Here is a 13,908-nt window from a genome sequence, read left to right as displayed (position 1 = left end):
TGGGTGGTACTGGAAATATCAGTGTAATACTTTGGAAAGTATCTGATTATCTAACCACTATGCTTGTGTACCTGAAACTAATATAAAATAATATTCAATGTAAATTGCAATTTAAAAAATAAAATTTAATTATTTAATTAATAATTAAATTTTAAAAATTAATTATTTTGTTTAAAGAACAAAAAAAATAAAAGCAAAAGCCAGGCTATAAAATACACTGGTTTATCTGTTTATGTTAGCTTTATGTTTTCATTTTGTTTTACTTAATTCTTTTGTGATTACTGATGTTTCTACTTATAAAATGTAATATAAAGGCATACTTAATATTATGAATGAATGCTGCATAGCAAAAGGAGTAACAGATTAAGAAAATATGTGTTCCAATTCCTAATACTCTTAACTCTACAAAGTTACACATTCCCCTTTGTATTAATGAGCATTTATCCTTTGCCTCCCATCAAATAAGAAATGGTCATGTTTCTCCACCTTTTTAGTTATTTTGCTATATACTGTTAAGTAGGAAGGTAACCAAATGTAAACAATAATAAAAATTTCCTGCAATTTCAGTTAAGATGTGAGAAATCTAAAAAACATTCATATTTTAAAAGTCCCCATTCAGACTCTGGCACCATATTCCAAAATGAAATTAAGGTTGAATAAATATTTTTATAAAAAAAAAAACACAAAACAGAAAACTAAACCATAAAATTGATAAGTAAAATTCTGAGGCAAGATTTCCAAGTGTACAAATAATAAAAGAAACTACAACAAAGTAAAACCGTTTGACTACTGAGAAAAACAAATGTTTTCTAACCAAACATATGTAACCAAAATTGAAAGATAACACTAAAACCAACCCAGCCTAAATGTATCAATATGTATGGTTTAGGTAAAAGAAATAAAGATAAGGAGTAGGGAAAATTTTATGATCTAAATCTTACCATCAAGTTTTTGAAACAATTTTAATAAGTTTTTAATCAAAATTTTAAATGACAACATCTAATATAAAAACCCAAAACAATGTTTTTAGAAAAGAATATCTGTAAAATTTAAATAAAAGCCAGCTTTCATAAAGAAAATTCTCATATCTCAGGAGGGCTTTTCATAAGTAATCTATTCTTACCTACAGGTAATAAAATATAACAGCCAATTCATTTATACAAGGAAAATAGAGAATAAATATAACCTTACTGAAATTTAATGTGCATATATGTATATGCTTATTTTAATAGACTTATTTTTGCCATTTACTTTTCATTCCCTAATGTGCAAAATATTTTATAGATTTTAATAGGCACCCAAACTGACTAATAAAGTTTCTTTCCCATTTCACTCATTTTATGTACAAACTATTGATGAAATAACCAGAGTAGACAAAAAGGGGAAAAAAGGCTTGAATTATCTAAGTCAAGATTTCATTATATACAATCTGTGATTAACCTCCACAAAAATTACTTACATCTGCTTAAAAAGTTGTCAATATTTTTGTTTTTTCTTAAGGCAGGAAAATCCAAATCATATACCAAAGCATCCAATCCATCCTAAACAAATAAACAAACAAACAGTTAGTTTTCTGGATCACTCTATGAACACTTTCCTTTTTATGAATAAAGAACCAAGTATATCCCTTAATTTTTAATTAGCCCTCTCTCATACATCTTGCATTCACTTGACACCTTCTACAAAGTTACATGAGTACTGAGAGAAGAGAACATTTGTTTTTATTTTATATATAGGTTTTTCACATTCTAACTCTCTCAGACAGAGGAGCAGCAACATAACCACCAATTGGCGTAAGCTGACTCCAACTCAAGCCCTTTTCCCCTCATAAGGGCATGAAATTTTACTTTTCACTCCCCCTTACTACTGCATTTATCTTTACTTCAGACACTCATCAAAAACAAATGGCTATCTTTGTGACTACACATATTTGACAAGGTAGTAGAGCTAAATAGTAGTTCCTAAAATGTGAAGTTTAGTGTAAAATAAACTCAGCATTTAGATACACTTTTAATTATAAAAATATGTTGGGCTTTAATAAGGGTTCTTTTTCTTTCCTTGAAGCACTTTGTAGGGCAGCCATTAGTAAAGGACAAACATGGACATTTACTTTTACTTCTAAGTAAGTGCAGGGCAATGTGAAGGTGTAATGATCAGTTAAGTGGGAATGCGGCAAGAGGAACATTCAATAACCCAAGTAACTTCATTTTATTTAGCTGGGGATATCTAGTTTGCCCTAGCAGAGTCCACGAATAAAAACAGCAGCAGCAAAAGAAGACACACCTTCTGCAGATCCTGTACAGTCATGCTCATAAGAGGAGGATATACAGACATTATACTTTGTGTTAAGTCAAGGGTGTCAATCACCCAGTTATTTTAGAACACTTAAAATATTCCTCTAGGAAATAAAAAAGCAGAGTCAAAGCTTTAAAATATATCATTGCATGAACTGAAAACCAACCACAGAAAAGATGGCCAATAATACCAGTGTTGTTGACTGCTTAGAGATCAACCTACCCTATATTGCCTTTTCAAAATTCAGAGATTTGTGCAGATCTGAAGAAAAAGCTCCTCCACTAAAACAAGTTCATCTACCCTTGATACACATTTTTTAGAGTCTAATAAGCCATCTGAATATTTGTTAGTTCTTTTTACAGAAAAGAGATGAGAACCTTTAAATGAGAACTTGATTTATAGAAAGACCAGCTGATGTTTGGTCTGTTCTAAATGGAAAAACCAATAAATATCTGAATTCAGTGTTTTTTAAATATGAATATGTTTTTTAAATTTTTTTACTAGATTTTAAGTTAAGCCAGAAACCACAGTTAACATCTCATTTTCTTCCATAGCACCTTGAAAATAACCTGAATGAGTAGGCACAAAATGTATAATAAACCAATGATTCTTATGTTCAATAGCAAAGGCATTAAAATATTAAAGAAATAATAATTTTCTTAGACTAGACACTAAGTTTCAAAGCATCATGTCACTCCAAAAAATTATACAGACTACAGAAAAGTGCAAGTATAGTAGTCCTCCCTGCCTTATCTGTGGTTTCAGTTACCCATGGTCAACCTCAGTCCTAAAATATTAAGTGAAAAATTCCAAAATAGACAATTCATAAGTTTAAAGTGTGTGCCATTCTGAGTAGCATGATGAAATCTCACACCATCCTACTCCATCCTGCCAGGGACTTGAAGCATCCATTTGTCCAGAGTATCTACACTGTATATGCTACCACCGTTTAGTCTTGGTAACCATCTTGGTTATCAGATCACTGTTGGGGTATCACAATGCTTGTCAAGTAACTTTTATTTTACTTAAACATGCCAAAGAGAAGCCATAAAGTGTATGGATGTATAGGAAAAAAACCCTAGTATTTATAGGGTCCGGTACTATCCACAGTTTCAGGCACCCACTGGGGGTCTTGGAATATATTCCACGTGGATAAGGGGGACTACTGTACTATTAGCTACACAAGAACAATTTTAGGCCAAATTTTGATACCTTAATGTTGTCTGGGAAATGGAAGTAGATATAGCATGATAATCTCAATATATTATTATACTTTATAACTATTATTTTAAGAGCTCCTAGTAAACATCTACTTCCAAAGACACATTTCAGTTTTAAAAGGTTCAGAACATCTAAATTTATATTAGTTCAGATTATTTTCTAATATCAAATAAAACTTTAAACAGTGAGGGATATATTAAATTTTACTCACACAGCTCTCTTTGGTAAATATATTTAAAACTGCCTCCATTCTTATTCCAAATAAGATTTTAGAAAAATTACTAAATGTTAGACAGAAAAGAACCTCAAAATTTACCTTGTTTAATTCCTTCATTTTGTCCAAGGCAAATAACAATCAGAAATATTAACTGATTTGCCCAATGTCACACAGCTAGCTGGTAAGCTATGAAGAATCAAAATACTGACTCTTACTCTAGTAGTTATAGATATAACATGATCATGATAAAAACATAATTTTAAAAATCCTCAATCTCGCCTGGCCGGGCGTGGCTCAGTGGTTAAAGCGTCGACCTAGGATCCAGGCGATCGGGGTTCAATTCCCGGTCAGGGCACATGCCCGGGTTGTGGGCTGCGGCCGATCAATGACTCTTTCATCATTGATGTTTCTATCTCTCTCTCTCCCTCTCCCTTCCTCTCTCTGAAATCAATAAAGATATATTTTTAAAAAAAATAAAAAATAAAAATCCTCAATCTCTTAACAATGAAATTAGGAACTGAGAATAAACATGTATATTTAAACCAAATATGTATTGTTCAAAAATTAATAGAAAATCTAGTTATAGTTATAACTAGAAAGTATACTGGCTAGAACTCAAAATCCTGTTTTCTCTAATATACCACTGGCTCAAAATCCCAAATTTTCTCTAGTATACCACTACTCCCTCTTCTGCACCTTCCCTAAACTACCTATTAAAACTAACAGTTCTCCTTGTATTAGAATTATTTTTCACTTCAGTTTTCACAGCTAGATCTCAAGCGCCTTGAGTAAGCTAAACCCCAGAACAGAACAATATGTTTTACTCATAGCATAGTGGATACTGTTGGCTCTCCTATCCCAACAATTATTTCTACCTTCCTAATCTAACCCTGATTTTGTTTTGGCTCCCCACCTTCCTCTAAGAGACTATGAGCTTCCCAGGAGGGAAAAACCTGCCCCAGCTCCAGGAGGCGAGTTCTGATTAGTCTAATCCAAGGCAAGCATGGAGGCTCATTACTCTTGCCAGTGTTCAGCTTAAATACAGGAACATGGTAATAATCTGGTACATGAGACATGAGAGAAAACCTACAGAAAGGTTTCTGGAGAAAGTTTCTTCTCACTTGAAAAGATACATGTAAGATATAGCCCCTCCTTTCATGAGAAATTGTCATGTCTGTATGTGATACCTTAAAAACAGCAGCCATCTTGCAGCCTCAAGAGATGTTGGCAGAGGACAAAGCCAAACACGATGACAACAGAGCCAAAGGATGGAAGGAATCTGAGTCCCTGATGTTTGCTGAACCAATGAATTAACCTACTCTATAGCCACACTACCCAAGCTTTCTTAATACATTTTCCTTACAGCTTAACTCAATTCACATTAAATTTTCTATTTCTTATGTCTAAAAGCATCCAAACTGAAATACATAGTAAGAACTCAATATATGCCACTGCACTGAAATAGCATTAACCAATGCTAAGGACTTGTTGCAGTGAAAGGGCAAGAAAACTGTCCATTCAACAGTGAGGCCAGGGGCAAGATGGGGCTGATAAAAAGTGTCACTCTGGTAAATGTTTTCATATAATAGGACAGCACTATGGAGAAGAATGATTTTTGAGTCATCCTCAATAATAAAATGAATCTCATGGGCTCAAATACTTCAAACATGAAATAATAAAGCAAAAGCATTGTAAAGGGGAAAAAAGTGTATTTGTATGTTACTTGTTGGAAGGGTAAGTCACATAACCTTTCTGAGACTCAGTTTTTTCTTTTGTAAAATGAAAATAACCACCTACAACTCATAACAGATTTGTGAGAATTAAATGAGTGAAGTATGTGAAATGTTTGGTCCTTAACAGTCCCACTTTCCTCTCTTTCCTTTTTCTATGGCTGATATTTGAGAGTTCTGTAAGTCTCACTATTGATAGAAATGACGTAAAGAGAAAATAGATACTGTAGTGATGTTGTCATAAAAACTTAAGAGTAAATCTTAGGTCACGATGTTAAACCCTTCCCCACTGTAGTAATTCCATCTGTGACTTTTTTAAAAACATGGGGCATCTAACTTTTGTTTGACCACAGAATTTGATCATGCATTTGTTAATGGAAACTAGCTGCCTCCACTAACTGTGTATGGCCTCTAGGTGTTTCGACTTATAGTAGTATGAGATGGTATACGGCTTTTCAGTATCATTCATAACCAAAAATTATATGTCTTTTATCAGAGAAATAGAATGGACAAGAAGGCATTCTTCTGGCATAATCTAAAACATATAACAACAGTGGCTAAGGGGAGTCAAAGCACTGGGCTGGGGGGTTTCCACTGGCTTCCACTTTGATGCAGTGAAGAAACTACACAACACAAGGAATGTCTATATGCAGCCATAAGCTAGGGCAAGGAATTCTAACTTTTATTCAATACTCCCAGGTTCTGTAAAATAATGAAAAATGAGACTTCCCCACTTCCCAAAATCCATATTTTAATACCAGGATTCAGGACGTTAACAGAAAACATTCCTCTGAGAGCAAAAACAATTCACAAGGAATGAGAGCCAAAGCATGTAGTCCTACTACTTACTCCTTCACTTAATTTTATGATTTAGACATTAAGGAAAGCTACCTTCTACTTTCACAACATATCCATTATCTAGCTTAACCATCAATTTAAGATTTGTAGGGAAGAAGATATATAAGAGAGGAGCCAATCAATGTCAAAGAATACAATTAAATTATTTGCTACTCATAGTTTAACAATGAAAAATCAGTCAAAGCACTATATTCTGAAAGAAGCTAACCATGTTGGAGAAGTACTTTCACATAAACACACAAAGGTAGGTATAATTAATTGCAAGTATAACATTTTACAAGAATCTCTAAAGAATGAACATTTACATTTCACATTTCTTAAGAGGTGCTGGCATTAGGAGAGGGGAAAGCTCCAGTTGTGTTATCTCACAACAGAGCTTAAGCAAAAGAAAAAGCAGGAGCAATTATTCAACTGAACACTGCTGCAAACTTTAGTTCTCTGGATAGTTTTGAATTACAAAAATAAGAGTCCTGTGTAAAATATCACTTAGGATCAGATCCATTAGTAATAATACATTCCTTATAAGGTATGATAATATAATGGCACTAGGAAAGAAAAGTATACTGTACATTAAAAAAAAAATTTTTAAGTAAAATTTCAAAATCTAAATGGTTATGATTCTAAACATGGACATGTTTCTTGAGAAACTACCAAAAAAAATCCATTAAAACTACAGCAGTAAAACCAAGGCTTCCAAAGCCCAAACTACTTCTAAAATAGGCTGACCTTTGGTACTAAAAGACTTCTGTTAAACTCGATGACAGAAAATGTACCATTTAAAGAACATATTTTTGGCACATATAAATCTCTTTGCTAGGTAAAGAGATAAGAAATTTCTCAAGATTAAGCACTAATATGAAAATGAAAACAGAATTCCTTCAGGGAATTTGAACAAATTCTGATGTTAAACGCAATTAAAATCTATTTAACCAGTGTGACATTACTATATACATGCCAATGCTTCCTATGACTCATTTTCTCTACATGCACATATCTCTACAATGGCACTTCTGAATCAGTCTCCAAGTTATATAAGGCTATACTTAGGGACTGATTTGGAAGTACCATTGCAAGTTTTATTAAATATTTAGAATACTTAATTTTTTTGCACTATAATTGTCCTAAAGAACATCAACATGGTATGTAGTAATGTCAAATAGGCTGTGCGCACCCCACCCCACAGACTTTGCACCTGCTCTTTTCTCTAGCTGGAATGTGAACATTACTTATACTGAGACTGCCTCAATGTCACCTACTTTGTGCTACCTTCCGCAACACCCTGAGAAAATATTAATAATGACCTCTTATATGTTTCCTATTATAGGAATTATCATATTTAATTGTTATATTGTTTGTTTATAACTCTGCCTCCTCCTCTGTAGGAAAATGGATAGTAATAGTAACAGTAATAATAATAATAATAATAAATACTTCCAGTCTTTGGGAGTTCTTTGGTTATTAGGTAGAAAAAGTAAATAATACAGGATCCTAAGTGTTATAAGTAGATCTACACGAACAGAGAAAGGACAATTTAATCAACTGTGGTTTCATAAAGGAGATGAAATTTGGGCTGATCCTTAAAGAAAAGCTTTTAGAAAGAATACGAGGGAAGTGGGGCAAGCCAATCTACAGTCAAGAAATTCACTTCAAATGTAACAAGATGGGTAGGCTGAAAGTAAAAAGAAATGATATACCATACAAATAGATATCAAAAGAAAGTTGGACTGGGTACATTATGAAATAAAGTAGACTTTGGAGCAAAGAAAATGACTAGGGACAGAGTGGGAAATTACATAGTAAGTCAATCCACCAAGAAAGCAAAGCAATCTTAAAATGTATTTGTTCTATATAACAGAGCTGCAAAATATGTGAAGCAAAAATGAATAGACATGAAGAGAAATAAACAAATCCACAATTTTAGTTGGCAACCTCAACACTCCTCTCTCAACAATTGACAGAACTGGACAGAAAATCAGCAAGGAGAAGAACTCAAAGACACCAAGAACCAACAGGATCAAACTGACATTTAGGGAACATTCCACCCACAATAGTAAAATACATTCTTTATAAGTGCTCATGGAATATTTACTAAGATAGATCATATCCTATGTCTTACTTCAATCCTCAACAAATTTATAAGAAAATCCGAGTGTGCTGTCCAACCAAAAGATAATCAAACTAATATAAATAACAGAGAGTAATGTCCAAACACTTGGACACTAAATAAAATATTTCTAAATGATCCATGGTCAAAGAGAATGTCTCAAGAGAAATAAAAACACACAATGAATAAAAATAAAAATATAACATCAAAATTTGTGGCACACAGTTAAAGCAGTGCTGAAAGAAAAATGTATAGTACTAAATACTCAGAAAAGAGTAATGATTTTTTAATCAATAATCTAAGTTCATTTCTCAAAAAACTGTAAGAGCAAAATAAAATGAGAGCAAGCATAAGAAGCAATAAAGAAAAAAATCAAAGAATTAAACACAGAAAACAACAGTGGAAATTCAATGGAACAAAAAGCTGGTTCTTTGACAAGATCAATCAAGTTTATAACCCCCTAGCAAGCCTTACAAAGAAAAAAACACAAAATACCGATATTAAAAATGAAATAGGAGCTATTATACAGATTCTGCAGCTATACGAAGGGTAATGCGGGAATATTATGAACTCCACACATAAATTAGACAACTACAATGAGACAAACAATTCCTTAAAAAGCACAAACTAAAACTAGCCCAATGCAAATAAGATAATTTGAATAATATTATTAATTAATAATGTAAAGCCCACAGAAAAGTAAATCTCCAGGGCGACAGAGTTTCACTGGAGAATTCTACCAAATGCTTAAAAAATTAACATCAATTCCACACAGTCCCTTTTACACTTATTTCACACAGCCAATAGTACCTGGATACCAAAACCAGACAAAGTCAGTATAAAATAAGAAAAGTACAGACCCAATATCTTTCATGAATACAGATGCTAAAGTTCTTAAAATAGTCCTGGCCGTGTGGCTCAGTTGGTTGGGTGTCATCCCATGAAGCATAACCAATGAAGTTGCAAAAGTTCTTAAAGATTCCAAAGATCTATTCCAAAGATTCAAGACTTACTCAATATTCAAAAATCAACAAGCATTATTTACAACAGCAAGCCACAGAAGCAACCTAAGTGCCCATCAATGGATGAACAGATAAATAAAATGTGCTTTATATACATACAAGGGAGTATTATCAGGTCATAAAAAAAGGTGGGGTGGTCTTGCCATTTGAGACAACATGGATGGACCTTGAGTGCATTATGCTATATAAAACAAGTCAGAGGAAGAAAAATACTGTATGACCTCTTATATGTGGAATCTAAAATAAGTAAATGAAATAATTAATAAATTAATTTCAAAATCCAAAAAATAAAAAAAGGAAACTTGGAATATGAGGCAAGAAAGAAGAGCAACAGAAATTATAAATCTACGTTCTTCTCTTTTATTTAAAATGTTGAAAGCAAAAATTGTAACATTTTCTGATGGGGTTTTCAATGTATATAGCTGTAATACCTAAGACACTACCACATAAAGGGGAGGGTAAAGGGACCTATATGGTGGTAAGGTTTCCACATTCCATATGAAGTGGTAATATGATTCTAAGTAGACTGTAAAAAGTTAATTATGTATACTGAAATCCCTAGAACAGCAATCACTAAGAAAACTATACAAAACATAAAATCAAGAACACAATAGATAAATTAAAATGGAATACTAAAAAAATTATAAATAACCCAAAAGGAGCAAGAAAAAGAAAACAGGAATGAAAACAAAGGGAAGAAACACAAAACAAATAATAAAATGGGAGACTTAAATTCCAATTTATTAATAACTACATTAAATGTGAATAGTCTTAGCATACTGATTAAAAGACAAAAATAAAGCCATTACATGTTAATATAAACATTTTTATGAAAACTTTGTAATTGATAAGAATGGTATTATTATACACTTTTCCAAATCTCCATTGTCTCACTTAAGAGAAGACTGCTGAACTCTCAAAGCTATCAATCTATTGCAATACATTGCCTTGGTTGAGGTAAGAATATCTGACTTCACAGAGATACTTAGTTGCAAAAGGGATGAGTATATTAACAGCATTTTCAGATTAACTGTTGAAATTGTTTGCTACACCAAACTTCACAAGAGGCATTTCTTTTTTTAATCCTCACCTGAGGACATTTTTTCCATTGCTTTTCAGAGAGAGTGGGAGGGAGATCAAGAGAGAGAGAGAGAGAGAGAGAGAGAGAGAGAGAGAGAGAAACATTTGTGTGAGACATATTGATTAGTTGCCTCCTGCACATGCCCTGACCAGGGCCCAGGATCGAGCCTGCAACTGAGCTACGTGCCCTTTGCCGGAATCGAACCAGGGACCCTTCAGTCCACAAGCTGATGCTCTAACCACAGAGCCATACCAGCTAAGGCAAGGAGTTTCTTAAAAGTTGGTTGCAATATGGAATCTGAAACTGTATACATGAACTTTTTGCACCCCACTCTGCAATATTAAAATGTATTGGTCTATCTTGCACTTTGAGTGGATCTTTTACTCACGGATGTTCTTATTAACATCATGCATTGCGTCAGTTAGAAAATATGGCTCACTGCGTCGACCTAGGATCCAGGAGATCAGGGTTCGATTCCCAGTCAGGGCACATGCCCGGGTTGCGGGCTGCAGCCGATCAATGACTCTCTCATCAATGATGTTTCTATCTCTCTCTCTCCCTCTCCTTTCCTCTCCCTGAAGTCAATAAAGATATATTTTTAAAAAAAAAAAAAGAAAATATGGCTCACTGAATTATGAACTCTCCCAAATATTGATACATTTCACCATACAATATTGAAAAATCACACTTAATGTCACTATCAACCTCACAAGAAAAGTCTTCCAGCACTGGGAAGCTATCAAGGTCAGGCAGCTGATATAAGTGTTCCAAAATTCTAATTTTTACCTAAAAGCTCTAATTTTATCACTGGCCACATATATTATCAGCTGTTCCAACAGTCATACTTCAAAATATAGTCAACATAGGTCCTTCCCAACTACTACATAATACACATAAGTAAAGTCATATACATAGATATATCTTTCATATTCAAAGGCCATATTACTGATAGTAACAAATAAACATTCGGTTCTGTCGAGAAACCATTAATCCCTTTTCCAAATAAGTATTTTCTCCTTTTTTAAGGAATCCACCACCACAAACAAGACACAGAACACACCCAGCCGGCATGGCTCAGCAGTTGAGCATCGACCTAGGATCCAGGAGATTTCGGTTCGATTCCCGGCTAAGGCACATGCCAGGGTTGCAGGCTCGATTCCCAATGGGGATGTGCAGGAGGCAACCTATCAATGACTCTCTCATCATTGATGTTTCTATCTCTCTCTTCCTCTTCCTTCCTCTCTCTGAAATCAATATATATACATGTGTGTATACATATATTTATATATTATTATATACATATATAAAACTATATATATACATAGTTTTTAAAAAATTACAGAACACTTCAATCACCCTAAATGTTCCCTCATACCTCTCTGCAGTCAATCCTATATCCCATGCCCAGCCCCTGATAAATATTCAGTTCTGTTATACAACAGTAAACCATTCACCAAATACAGGGATATTAATTTTTTTTAACATTTTCCCAATCCTCCCATATTTTACTTTATACCAATTTAGTAAAATGTTACTACTGCCCACTGTTAAATTATGTACATGTCATTAATCATCACCACTGTAACTGTTCATTTTATTCTACTTCAGATCACCATACTTCAGAGCTTAGACTGCCTACCAACACTCACTTTCCAGATATGTCAACTCCAACAAAGATTTGTTTCGGCAGGCAGCTATTAGAACCTTGCAATACACTATAGGTTTGGTCAAAGAACTGGCTCCCACCTCTCATTCAGTCAAGTTCTAGACCACTGTTCCAACCCAATCAATAAACAATAAGATCTCTTCCCTACTACTTCAGATCTCATCTTCCCCCACTCTATTTTTTACCAATCCCCATACTTTTCATTCAATTTAAATATTTTTCAGTTAGTGAATTCTGTGTACAAAGCACTCTCCTAAGTGCTACGGATACACTTCTCTTTGTGGCATGTTGTCTACAACTTTGGTGCTCTTTCCACTGTATAGACCAAGGATCACAAAGTCTGCCATTTGCTGGCTATATGCTGTTGGGCAATTCATTTACCTTTTCTAAGGTTTAATTTCATTTACAAAATGAGGACAATACTTGCCTCAACCAACCCACAGTATTGGTGTAAAGATTAAATAAAATAATGAATTTGCAAAATCTAAAAACAATGGGTATTATTGGCTTCTTGGCACCTCATCCAAAATTCAGAGATATCGGCGGGGGGGACCCCACCTATATCTTTATATAGACTGCCTATAGTTTTAAAATGTCATCCCCCTAGAGTATATACACCTTAGATTTAAATAAATTATCAGTCTTACATATCTCTTAACATTATGTCAGTCATTCTTGGCTTTTGTCACAGAAACAAACAAAAGACATTTTCTAGTAATTCAACACCCAACAAATATTTATTGAAAACTTTAAATATGCTAGGCACTGCTCTAGGAACTATTGATACATCAGTGAACAAGGCAATCAGATACCTGCTCTTATGGAGCTTATTTGTTGAGCATGAAGATCTCAAAATATAATAGCTCAGAAGCCCAAGAGCTATTTATGTAATCAAGATGTGTTTCCATTTAGGGGGAAAAAATTAATCTCATAGAAACAGTAAATTTCCAATCCCTTATATGTTGTAAAAAAAACTCTGGCAATATAGTATTCTTTTATAGCCTGTTCACATTTAAACAATTTTATTGTAAGTTCCTAAGAAAATAGGTTCTTTCCTTTTGACAAGCAAAAGAAACAAGGTACTGGGGAGTTATTGTACAATAATGATTGAAGGTAACACTTTTTGGGGATTCTTTATCAGATTTGACCCCCTCTCCCCCAAATCAGATCAACCAAACAAAATAAAACAAATCTTCCTACGAAATACTCAGGGACAATAAATGTTCTTTATTATGTAAGCTAATTTAGGTTGGGTGTTCAGTCATTTACAACCAAAAGATTCCTAATTAATATAGGTAAAAAGAAGTAGAAATCTCTAGAGGCCTTTGGCCTTCAATTCACTAAATTCAGTGGCTACTCTGCAACTACTATTAGAAGGAATGCTACAATTACAAAACAAGCCCATTGTTTTTATTTAGATTATGATTATAATTCATTTAATTATAATAAATACTATAAAACTATATGAGAAAAGCTGTGTGACATTAATAACTTCTTCCTCTTCTACTTAAAAAGATAGTAGAAGCTACAGGTGATGGGGTTGAGTAAGGTAATACCAGATAAGCACAGGGCTTGACTGTAAGAGGAACCAAGGGGCAGCCATTTATCATTAGTTTACACTATTGTTTTTGTGAGGTTTCAAACCCTGCTTTATAGATTATCACATTTAATGCTCACCACCACCCTCTAAAGTAAATTATGAACTCCATTTTAC

General features: G+C 33.6%; 1 protein-coding gene across 2 annotated transcripts in view; it reads right to left on the bottom strand.

Moving 5' to 3' along the window:
* ROCK1 (Rho associated coiled-coil containing protein kinase 1) overlaps nucleotides 1-13,908 on the bottom strand; it is a 136,835-nt gene that overhangs the window by 109,837 nt on the left and 13,090 nt on the right. Inside the window, exon 2 of one of the 2 annotated variants that reach the window (XM_081150060.1) lies at nucleotides 1,460-1,541. The exons of the other annotated variant lie outside the window; for it this stretch is intronic. Within the exon in view, the coding sequence (XP_081006186.1) occupies nucleotides 1,460-1,541 (82 nt within the window). The remainder of the gene's footprint in view (nucleotides 1-1,459; nucleotides 1,542-13,908) is intronic. 2 annotated transcript variants of the gene reach the window in all.

This window comes from Miniopterus schreibersii (genome assembly GCF_964146895.1).
Source record: "Miniopterus schreibersii genome assembly, chromosome: 10".
Classification (NCBI taxonomy): Eukaryota; Metazoa; Chordata; class Mammalia; order Chiroptera; family Miniopteridae; genus Miniopterus; species Miniopterus schreibersii.
The sequence above is the reverse complement of the archived record's forward strand: the minus strand, read 5'-3'. Positions and strand labels throughout refer to the sequence as shown.